Source organism: Macrotis lagotis, chromosome 8 (assembly GCF_037893015.1).
Source record: "Macrotis lagotis isolate mMagLag1 chromosome 8, bilby.v1.9.chrom.fasta, whole genome shotgun sequence".
Lineage (NCBI taxonomy): Eukaryota > Metazoa > Chordata > Mammalia > Peramelemorphia > Peramelidae > Macrotis > Macrotis lagotis.
In genome coordinates, this window is record NC_133665.1 from 176,651,069 (window position 1) to 176,662,752 (window position 11,684).

Sequence of the window (11,684 nt, forward strand, 5' to 3'; positions counted from 1 at the left end):
CCGTACTTATTTATCCTCTGGAAATACTCAAAATAAATTGATGTGGCTTTTTTTAAATCTTACTTTCCACCTACCCCTATTGTTAATGATCATACATTCCCATCATCGTCATTTAGTCAGTTCATTTTGGTCTTACTCTTTGTGACTCCATTGCGACAAAGATCATGGCAAAGGGTGGTTTGCCCTTTCCTTCTCCAGCTCATTTTATAGATGAGGAAACTGAGGCAAACAGAATTAAGCGACTTGCCCAGGGTCAAACAGCTAGTTAGTATCTGTAGTTGGATTTGAACTCAGGTCTTCCTGATTCCAGTCCTGGTGCTCTATCTACTGTGCCAATTAGCCGTCCTTACATTTCCATCCTTTAGACCTATAAACTACAAAGGAATGGGTTGGAGGTGGGAAGTGAATTTCTAGTGATGTCTTTTGTTTTTATTTGTTCTAATTAAAAATAGAATGTAGTAGACATTGGACTAAGGCTCCTCTCCTTTTTCACCAGAAACACTTGATGGCTAAATAAACAATTAAGTAAAAGAAATATAAAAGATAAAGAAATTTTTATTTCTTCTGGATGAAGGAACTAATAAACAAGTATCTTTTCCAGTTTTTCATTTTATCTTTCAATTAACCAGCATTTTTCTTTCCTTTCTACCAATTTTCATTTTAAAGAAAACTCAAAGTCTTGTAACACGTATACATAGTCAAGCAAAACAAATCCCCACATTGTCCATGTCCAAAAATGTCCATCTGTCTCATACTGCATCTTGAATCCATCACCTCTCTGTCAGGAGGTGGGTGGCAGAGATTATCATCAGTCCTTGGAAGACGAGTCAAGAAGCAATAAATGCTTGCTATGTATCCTCAGATACTATTTTTAATTGTTTAATAAGTATTGTTTTTTTTAAATTTAAGTTTTTGCAAGGCAATGGGGTGTTAAGTGGCTTGCCCAAAGTCACACAGCTGGGTAGTTATTAAGTGTCTGAGGCTGGATTTGAACTCAAGTCCTCCTGACTTCAGGACCAGTGCTCTATTCACAGCCACCTAGCTGTCCCCCAGACACTATTTTAGGTGTATGAATGCAAAGAAGGAGTCAAAGGTGAGCAAGGATTTCTGGAAGAGAGCAGGGATTGCTGGGAGGGACATAAGGAAGGGACAGGTGGGGAAAGGAGAATGGCCAGGGAGAGAAGGAGAGACATGGAAGCAAACAGACAGAGAGGCAGAGATAGAGAAACAAAGTCAGGGAGAAAAAAGGGAGAGGAAGATGATGAGATGATACTTATTCCAAGAGATGGAAATGGAGGCAAATTGGTAGAAAAGTGATGATGATGTTGATGATGATGATGATGATGATGATGATGATGATGTTTGCCCTGCATTTTTTGAAGACCATGACATCAGGGAGGTGGTGCCATTACATGCACTTGAATTGGATTTGTGTGAGAGGAGTTGTGCTAAGTCACCAGCCTCACTTTCTCCTCCAAAGCCATCTGGGTCCAGTGACCAGATCTGGATCAAGATGACTGGAGATGGTCCTGGATGCGAGGCAGTCAGGGGTATATGACTTACCCAAGATCACACATCTTGTGAGTATCTGAGGTCACATTTGAACTTAGGTCCTCCTGACTCCAGGACCAGTGCTCTATCCACTGCAACACCTAGCTGCCCTACGGAAAAGTAGATGAATTGGAGGCCCTGGAGAAGGAGATCCATTGAGAAAGAGTCAAGAGGCAGATGGGGATAAAGATACAGCATTTGCCCCCAGATCTGTCTAGCATCATGTTTAGTCTACTGAGACTTTCCCTATTAACGCTATGTGTCTCTGATAGGTTCCAACTGAGACTGAAGGAATCATTGAGAGGAAGGAGCATCAGAAGTGGTGCTCAGGTAGAGATGTAACTATTCTTTTGCTAAGGGGACTGGGATACTATGTGCTTCATTACTGTCCCCAAAATTTCATATTCAGGTGCTGACTATTAGCCTATTACTAGCACAGACGGAATTAAATACACCAATATTGGAATTAGGCATGAGTCAAATTCAAAGATTGGGGCGAAGGGACACAAAACCAAGAGTTCAGTTATGGAGAAACCTCTGGGTTCGAATTCAAATTCATCTAAACCTGGAGTTTTGATTCTAAACCATAAGAAAAAGTTAAGAACCATCAATAAAGACAAATAAACCAAGAGTATAGAATTGAGCCTCAGAAAAGCCTTCCTCCATCAATACTCCTTCCAATATTTTGTCTTGGGATAGAGCTGTCCTGGGATTTTCTAAGGCCATGGCAATGGAACATGAGCTCCACAAGTTCTGTCATGTCAGGACGACCAAACTGGCTCCCAGATTTTGCTCCAGTAACAGTTGTGAGACTGTTTTCTGAGGACCAGACCCAGGCTCATCATCAGTCATCTGGAGATTTGGTGATGATCTCTGACTATAGCAACCCATAAAAATAGACCTCATGGCCTTCATTCTACGTGCTCCCCTTCTACTTCTGCCTCTGCAATGAGGCTAGAATGATGACCAAAAAGAGGGAGGAATCACATTTACAGAGCACAGCATCTTCTTTACAAGGACTCAGTGGTCCTATGCCAGTGTCTCCCATGTATCCCAATCAATTCCAAAGTCCTTCAGAGAGACCTTGAGTGTATCTTTGCATTTGAGGCAAACATATTTTGATATTCGAAAAAAAAATGGCCAGCCCATCAGAGATGCTTTCTTATTTTATTTTTTTAGGGTTTTTTTGCAAGGCAAATGGAGTTAAGTGGCTTGCCCAAGGCCACACAGCTAGGTAATTATTAAGTGTCTGAGGCCAGATTTGAACTCAGGGACCCCTGACCCCAGAGCTGGTGCTCTTTACACTGTGCCACCTAGCCACCCCTGTGCTCTCTTATTTTAAATAAGAGTGTGAATGTGTAGTAGTTCAGATTGGGAGAGAGCCTTGGCATCTGGTACCTTATCTTGCAAGATGATCTTCAAAATATCCTTAAGAAAAATGAATTGAGATAGAGCACTAGTCCTGGAGTCAAGAGGACACTTAATACTTACTTAACTGTGTGACTTTGGGCAAATCACTTAACCCCATTGCCTTGCAAAAAAACAAAAAACTACACTGTGAATTCTTTGGAGTCAAGGACTGTTTCTGCCTATCTTCTGTGTTACTTGAGCCTTGATACAGTGTTTTCTACACAGCAGATACCCAGGTGAATTTTATAGTGGAATTAGATAATTGAATAAATGAAAGTATGTTTGCATTCCAATTTTCCACAAGTGTCTGCAACACTGTCTGCATCATTCATTTTTTAAAATGCTATGCATTCATCTAAGTAGCTTTTATTTTTTCATCTGACTGTGATTCTATCACAGTCTATCCTGATTAGCAACTCCCTTTGCCATTTCAGATCAGGAACTGGTTTGTAGCTTGGAGTATTAGGGTGTTGATGATGGAAAAGAATGTTTTGTGTGACTTGCCCAGAGCTACCCAACCAGTACAGGATCTGTCTATCCACAGTCACCTTGCCTTCTAAATCCAAATTTTCTTGATTTCAAAAAGACCAAAATTTAAAAATAAAGACTCAGACTGGCCCCTGAATATAACCCACTTCTTTTTTTATCATTATTATTTTTAAGTTGAGATCTCTTTATTTATTTATATCTCTATTTTTATTTATTTAGTATGTTCTAGCTGTTGCATTTTCAAAAGCAAAGTAAACTTAAGGTTCCTAATAGTCCTTTTTCCATAATGACACGATTACAGATTAGATTAAAGGACTTAGAATTTTGCAAATCAAAGTAAATACAAGAGGGAAACCTAAGACAAAGATTAAAAATACAATAAGCAGATTTTTTTTGTTGTTTTCACAATTTTCAAAAAGAAAATCTATTTAGAATTTCTTTTTTTTTTACTTTTTTTTTTTAATTTTAGGCAATGGGGTTAAGTGGCTTGCCCAAGGCCACACAGCTAGGTCATTATTAAGTGTCTGGGGCCAGATTTGGACTCAGGTCCTTCTGACTCCAGGGTTGGTGCTCTATCCACTGCGCCTCCTAGCCACCCCTAGAATTTCAGTAAAGGCTAGAATACTTTGGTTATAGCATCTGGATTGTTAGACATTTTAGGAAGTGGGTAGATTGAGTTCAGCTACTCGCCATTACTTCCTAGAGGGAAGATGGGAGTAATCAGAGGATAGGATTAGTCTGCAGACAGGAGTATAAATTGCAGGTTTTGCTGGAGTCAACCCAAATTTGGGTTGAGTGGGTGGTGGGAGAGGTCACAAAGGAACTGGCATTTGGCAAGTGTATAGAGTGTAAAATTACAAAAGTAGACAATTCTAGAGTGGAGAGTCAATTCTGAATAGAAATGAGTCATGAGTTGGGTGGAGGAAATTACAAGGCTAAAACTTGGACCTTTAGGCAAGTTTCTTGGGAAGGGAGTGAAGGGGGAAGTGGTGAAGATAAGGAGCTTGGATTTACCCATCGTGGGGAGAGTATTAAAAACCTAGTCTAACCTGACTAAATCTTAAAATGAGAATTCAAGTCAATTATCAATTGCACGTCTCCTTTCTCTGCTCTGCTCCGACAGTAAGGACTGCAGGGCTTTGCAGAAGACTTAGACTAACCAGACACCAATGAAAGAAACAAATCTTTATTGGCTCACTTGAGACATTCAACATTTAGAACACAGAGGAGCAGATGAAGCTAAGAAGGGAAGAAAACAGCTAGAATCCAAACCTGGGGCAGCAGCCAACATCCCCCCATTCTAGGGAAACTCACACTCAGGCCCAAACTGAGGTCACAATGTGAGGTTTTGGGCACAAGATGTCAGAAAAAATTCAAGAGATGCAGGTTGCCTTACAGGCAAGCAGATATATTCTTGGGTACTGTGATGGCACAATTGCTGAGAGTTAGGAAAAATCTGACACATGTTCATTTATAGAGGGTGCAGCAAAATGGTCCTGGTAAGAAGTAAATTCCTAGATAGACCGAGATCCTCCTTAACAAAGTAAAGGACCAAGACACCCCTAAGCAAGTCAGGGGCAAAGGGCACAGAAGACAGAAGAGCCTTGGGCAGAGCAGCAGGGACAGCAGAGCCAGTAATGAAGTCATGGCTTGAACTCTGGTTTTTTTGCAAGGATCTAGCAAGGATGATATGCTGAGCAGATCAGAAGGATGGGGGCTTCATCGACAGCTTCACCTTCCCTCCCTCTCAAATGGGGCAGGAAAGGGTAAAAATGAAGGATTGAGCCCAACCCATTGGGTGTGATAACCTTCAGGATGTGTCAGGAGGAGAAGCTCCACAGTACTCTTGAGAGAAGAAGCTCCCTGGGCTTGGGGCATCATTACCCTAAACTCTGGCCATTACTACATAATTGAGGGCACCTTAACAAGACAACACAGAATCCTAGTCTTAGAGTTTATTTAGTCCAACACCCATCTTCATTTTAGATGTGAGGATGCTGAGGTAAAAGGAAATTTGGTGATTTAACCTGGGGAATAATCTTTTTTTGGGGGGGGGGGCAGAAGTATTGAAAAGAGAAATGTCTTTCCAAATGGACCAAAAAACTTGAAATAGGGGCAGCTAGGTGGCACAGTGGATAGAGCACCAGCCCTGGAGTCAGGAGGACCTGAGTTCAAATGCGGCCTCAGACACTTCATAATTACCTAGCTGTGTAACCTTGAGCAAATCACTTAACCTCATTTTGCTTTGCAAAAACCTAAAAAAAACCCTTGAAATAACATGCTCCAGTGAAAATTCTGCCTTTGATGCTTACTATCTGTGAGATATTGGTCAAATCATTTCTTTTCCCTAGAACTTAGTTTGCTAATCAGTAGGTTGTAGGCACAGAAGTGCCATAATAGAAAGGGGTACCAGGCGGGATCAGGGGCACAACTACACAGCTTGTTGATGAGCTCTGTGGGTTTGCCTTAAAAATAATTAAATTAAACATGCTAACCTCCAGAATTGTCCTAATAAGGGACAAATGTCTCAAGAAAGAAGGAGCAGAATTAGGTTACCATACATTTATTAAAATTTCTCTAAGTTGGTTGATTATGCAGACATATATGAGGGCCTGGCTAGAAAAAAACCAGACCCCCAAATGATGTTTTACAAATGATGTTTTATTGACGGTTTCTTACATCATTCCACTACCAGAAGGTGGGAACTGAAAGCTACTTTCTTCTTTGTCCATCAGGGGAGCGGCTGGGATACAGCAGGTATGTCCAGAAGGACGTGTCAGGAAGAATGGCTCCTCTGAGGATCTTTCTGCCTTTTCAGTCACACTACGACCCCCACAAAGCCCTGAACTTCCCCCTCCAGGAATCTGGCACTACCCAGTGACCCCTGATACAATCGAGACATTTATATTGGAGAAATAAAGGCTAGAAAACCAAAGAGAATTTCTGGGCTGAAAAACCTTCCAGAGTTTCCCACAGCTTCCCCTGTTGAGGTCCAAAGAGGAATGTTCTGTAGAAAATCTGATGCAAAAAATAAAGAAAAAAAATATAAAATCCATCTTAGAAACCAGACCCTGTATACTTCAAGGAAGAATTCTGAACATTTTTTAATTATCTCCATTTTAAAGAGATTTAATCTGTAGCCATTCTGGTCTTGAGGAACCTTTTGGGAAGCTGATGCTTGTGGGAAATGTCAGGGGAGGGTGGTTGTTGCCCCTGAAGAAACTTCCAGCTCTGGCCCAGGTTTGAAGAAGGCTTCCAAATGTTTGCACTGGGTAACAGAAGAGAACTCACAATCCTTGGCCATTGATTGAATGATAAACAGACTAAATGGAAGAGACAGAGTCCTGGGCTCCGTGTTAACACAAATCAGGACCAGGAGACCTGGAGCAATCCTACTGAAAACCCACAATCATTTTGGTGCTTTGTGGGTTTGGTTTTTATTGGGGTCAGGGTGGGGAGTTAGGAGGAAAAAGTCAGGAATAACTCAGATTATGAATCTGGCCTTCAGAACAAGCCCCTAGTAGTAGGGTCCTTCCCTGCCAAAGCTCAGAGCCGTCGGTCAGACCTGGAGGTTTGGGGGAAGACCCCATTGCGGAAGTAAAAAGTGTCCCGGATGAGGCAGGATCTGGCATGAGTGGGAGCCTTGGCTTCCTTCATGGCATCCCCTAAAAAAGAGCAAAGGAAGAGCTTGGTGAGGGATTGGGAGTCACCTTCCCTGTAATGTCTCCCCTCCTCCCAAGGTCCTCTCTGGGCAACTCCTCCAAGACCCAGTCAACTAATCAATGTTTATTAGGCCAGACACTGTGGGATACAAAAAGAGGAGAAAACCACTTCCTGCCCTCAAGGAGCTTACAGTGGAATAAGGAAGGAAACACGCAAATCAGTTATGCACAAACGAGTAATCAAGTTTTATTTATGGTGTGAGAATGGTGTAAGAAACCTTTAATAAAACTCCTAATAAACAGGAAATAATTAACAGAGGGAAAGCCTGAAAGTAAGTAAGAAAGGCAGGGAAAGGCTTTCTGTAGAAAGAATTTTAGTTGGGATTTAAGGCCAGGCTTCCTTGGAGACCTTCCGTCTACCCTGAACCATCTTCCCAGCATACTTCAGCCCATCAGATCTCTTACCTATGTCAGGGCCTCACTGGTTACACCATGGACCCACCTTCTCCCAGTCCCACACTTTTCATGGCTCTGCTTCCAGTCTTTGGCTGCCATTTGTAAATATTCCAGTAGTGGTATTTTTTTTTCTCCATCCAATGGATAGAGAACCTTCCAGATCTGGAGTCAGCAGGACTCATCTTTGTGAGTCTGAATTTGGCTTCGGATACTTTCTAGCTGTGGCCGGGCAAGCCACTTAACTCTGTTTGCCTTAGTTTCCCCATGTATAAAATAAGTTAGAGGAAGGAAATGGCAAACTACTCCAGTATTTCTGCTAAGCAAACTCCAAATGGGTCCATGGAGAATCAGACTTGACTGAAAAACACCATAATGTGAAAAAGATTAGGGATTGGGGACTAGTCCAGGCCCAGCATTGATGGACCGTGCGTGCCCTGTCCATAGTCACATCACTGCTCATTTCTGCATTATCCAATCCAAGGGGCTAACATATGCCACACTCATCTTAGAAAAGACTCCAAAGGTTTCAGTAAGAATCTCTTAATTCTATAAGTCTGTTCTGTAGCACAGGAAGCCCTGGCACTGGTTCAGCAGAAGGACTGATGTGCTTGCTAATGGAAAAGGAGTTGGGAGCTGGGAGCTGGGAAGGAGGAGATCAGCACTGACTCAACAGTATCAATTCCTCAGAGCCTGGGGTTCCTTAGCATCCCTCTACTTCTCATACATGTTTCATCTGTGGTCAGAAATGGGAACAAGAGGACACCGAATGGGGCTGAAAGATCCCAGATGGTCCTGGCTCTCAGTTTTCCCCCGAAGCCAAGTTCTCCTTACATACACCAACCATTGGCCTTGGGAACAGAAGAAATACAAACTTCATTACTTTTTTCTCTTAGTTTAGAATTGAAATCCTAATCCTTATCTTACAAGTGAAGAAAAAAAGACCCTTCACAGATATGAAATCTTATTTGGTTCCCCCCATGGTGCCCTCTCCCTTAGACTTATTGTGTTTAAATAGTTTGTGTGTATTATGTATGTATGTATGTCTATATGAAGTCTATATTTATCTTGTATTTATTTTTATATGGATTTCTTGTCTCTTCCATTAGAATGTCAGCTTATTGTGAATCAGGATTGTTTTGTTATCTTTATTAGTAACCTTGGTAGGAACTTAATAAATGATTGTTTGGTTGAAAGGAGAGGTGGCTACACATTATCTCCTTTGAATACCCCTGTTGATGAGGTAGATGATTTTTACCTTTTTTACAGATAAGGAAACTGAGTCCATTGAAGTTCAATGACTTAGCCATAACTAATAAGAACCAAACTGGGAATTTGCTTCAAATTCCAATGCTCCTTCAGAGACAAAAATTGGGGTTGGGTAGGTGGCGCAGTAGATAGAGCACCAAACCTGGAGTCAGGAGGACCTGAGTTCAAATCCAGCCTCAGACACTTAATAATGACCTAGCTGTGTGACCTTGGGCAAGCCACTTAACCCCATTGCCTTGCAAAAAAACCTAAAAAAAAAAAAAAAGAATCACCAGAGACAAAAATCAGCCCTTTGCTTTTCTTAGCTTCCTATTCCCTTCTCTTCCAGAACCTCAGAGTAGGGGCCTTCTGATAGGACTTCGCTCCCCCACTCACCTGAAAAATGGTTGTCTAGAAGCTAGTTAGAGAGAAACTACTTTCTCCAGGAAGGACATTGTGGTGGGGGGGGAAGAGATGTTGATGTTTGAGTCAGAGATTCTGAATTTAAATCCTATCTTTATCATTTACTACTGTATGGAAGGACCGTTCCTTCATCTCCCTAGGCCTCAGTTTCCTTATCTGTAAAATGAGAGAGACGTACTAAATGGCCTTGAAGGTCCCTTATAGCAACCGCCATCCTCCAGACCATTGCCAACCTCTTTTCTGTGAGAATTTATTTCCTTAAAACAAAAATCACCCAGCTCGACGTGGGAGGTCTGCCGTCTGAACCACATCTCTCTTTGCTGGTCACAAATCCCACACAGTGGAAGGTTTTTGTTCTCTTTCTAACATTCAAACATCCATCTGTTCAGAGGAAAGGAGTCTGAATTTGGAGTCAAGACGACTCAAGTGCAAAGCCCAGCTCTGTCACCAGCTGACGGGGTGATTTCGGAAAAGTCCCTTGCCCTCAGTCTCTCCACCTTGGAAATTGGGGGATTAAATGGCCTCCAAAGGTCCTGCCAGATCTCACATTCCATGGTCTAGGAAAAATGACTTTATCCTGATGTTCCCAGCAGGACCTTTCCCAAAGAACCTTTTTTTCCATGACACTGGAAGGAATTTCTGGCCTGCCAACACTGGGAAGGAAGGAGGCAGGACTGCAGATATTTTTGCTCAGTCAGAAGCCCTGGGATTGGAGAGCAGCTGGTGAAGAAGAGGAGGAGGAAGAAATCAGAGAAAAGGAATAAGAAGAGTAAGGAATTGAACCCTCTCCACACCCAAGCGCCACTGAGCTCCCAAAGTCCCAAGCTCTGCCTCTTGGTCACTGAATCAAGGGGACTCAATGGATTCACTTTAGATCTGATGCTGGAAGGGACTTCCAAAGATCAGTAATAACTCCCCTTATTTTACGAATGAGGAACCTGAGGCATAGCTAGGTGACATGATTTATCCAAGGAGCTGAATGTAGACACCTAAAGCATGGCTTGGGTGAGCTGAATCAGTTAAATGGGGAGAGGATTGACCAGATAAGGTTAAGAAGTCACTATTTGGTGAGTGAATGAATGAATGAATGAATGAAGACCAGCCCTCTCTGCTTTCTGACCAAGACATAACAACTGACAACAGATATCAAAGGACTCTGGATAAAGCAAGATGCCATCATCACCTATGCACCAGCCGTAGTTCCAGGATGACAAGACAGGAAAACGAAACTTGTCCTCCGGCTTCTGCTGCTGCCTCACCTGCAGGTAGAGGAGCCTGCCTTTTCCCTCGTGGGAGATGCCCTGATACAGCAGCTGCCCAGTCTTAGGGGTGGCAGGTCTCATGTCGGGCAGGAAGGGCTCAGCCTTGGTCATCTCTGTTGGCTTCTTCTCGGCCCCTTCCTGGGGACACTGGACACCAGACCCTTCTCCTGGAGAGGTGCCAGTCTCTGGGCCCTCCGTCCTGGTGGGGCTGATGGGAGGCAGCTGGCATGGAGCTGGCGCTGGGCAGAAAGAGGGCAGCTGGAGCTTCTTTCTGGGGGCAGGCACTCGCTGTGGGTACTTATGAGCAAACTTAGTCCTCCAGAGAGCCCGACTGTATGCCTCCTTCTCAATGAGCTCTGTCCAACAGGCTTGACTTCTAGTGGAAAACAGGTCCTTCATTCTGAGAGTTGGCAGAAGTACTAGTGCCGGGGCTTGTTCCTTTGTTTGGGGCTGGGGCTGGGACTGGGCTGGGCCTGGAGTTGCTCCTTTGTTTGGGGCTAGCTGCTACCAGGCAGCCACCAATCACCTGAAGACCCAGAGGCAGAGCTGGAAGATCAAATTACCCCTGCAGAACAAGGGCTCCCCCCACCCCTAACCAGGGCCTAGACAGGCCTGAGAGACACCCAGGCAGGAGCCTCACGCGCATCGGAAGGTCACTGTCTCCAAAAGTCAGAAGACTTATCCACACCTAGCATTTCCTTTGGGGTTGAAATTAAAAGAAGATAGTGGCATACTACCAATGAACTAGTTATTTCCTCAGTAGTCCTTGAATTTATACATAATGTCTACAGCGTGCTGCAGTGCAAAGGGATGGGATTTGGGCCAGAGAGACCTGAGTTCAAATGTGAGAACACTCAGACACTTCCTAAGTGTGTGACCCTGGGCAAGTCACTTCATCTGTGTTTGCCTTAGTTTCCTCATCTGTAAAATGGGGATAAGAAAAGCTTCTACCTCTAAGGATTGTTGTGAGGACAAATTAAAATAATAATTGCCAAGAGCTTACTTTGCACAGTGACCGGCTGGCTGGCTGGTTGATTCTTGGTGATCAAAAATCAGTATCAAAGAAGACCAAAATCATATCATTATGCAAGAAGAAGGCACAGTGTGTGCAACCGTAGCCGATCAAAGAAATACAAGGTCGGAATGCTCTACCACTGGTCAGACACAAATAGTCCATAGAAGCACC

At 43.1% G+C, this 11,684-nt stretch overlaps 1 protein-coding gene across 1 annotated transcript; it reads right to left on the reverse strand.

The window, feature by feature from the left end:
* Positions 1 to 6,031: 6,031 nt before the first annotated feature.
* LOC141495025 (protein SPMIP1) lies at positions 6,032 to 10,904 on the reverse strand. The gene is made up of 2 exons (XM_074196090.1): positions 10,420 to 10,904; positions 6,032 to 7,115 (listed from the first exon to the last, which is right to left on the reverse strand). The coding sequence occupies exons 1-2, from the start codon at positions 10,895 to 10,897 to the stop codon at positions 6,997 to 6,999; spliced, it is 597 nt and encodes a 198-aa protein (XP_074052191.1). The 5' UTR covers positions 10,898 to 10,904; the 3' UTR covers positions 6,032 to 6,996.
* Positions 10,905 to 11,684: the final 780 nt, after the last annotated feature.

Coding starts and splice junctions, on each gene's coding strand:
- LOC141495025 (XM_074196090.1), bottom strand. CDS start 10,897: ATGAAGGACCTGTTTTCCACTAGAAGTCAAGCCTGTTGGACAGAGCTC. Junction 7,116..10,419: donor GAACTACGGCTGGTGCATAG/GTGATGATGGCA, acceptor GCTCTTTTTTAG/GGGATGCCATGAAGGAAGCC.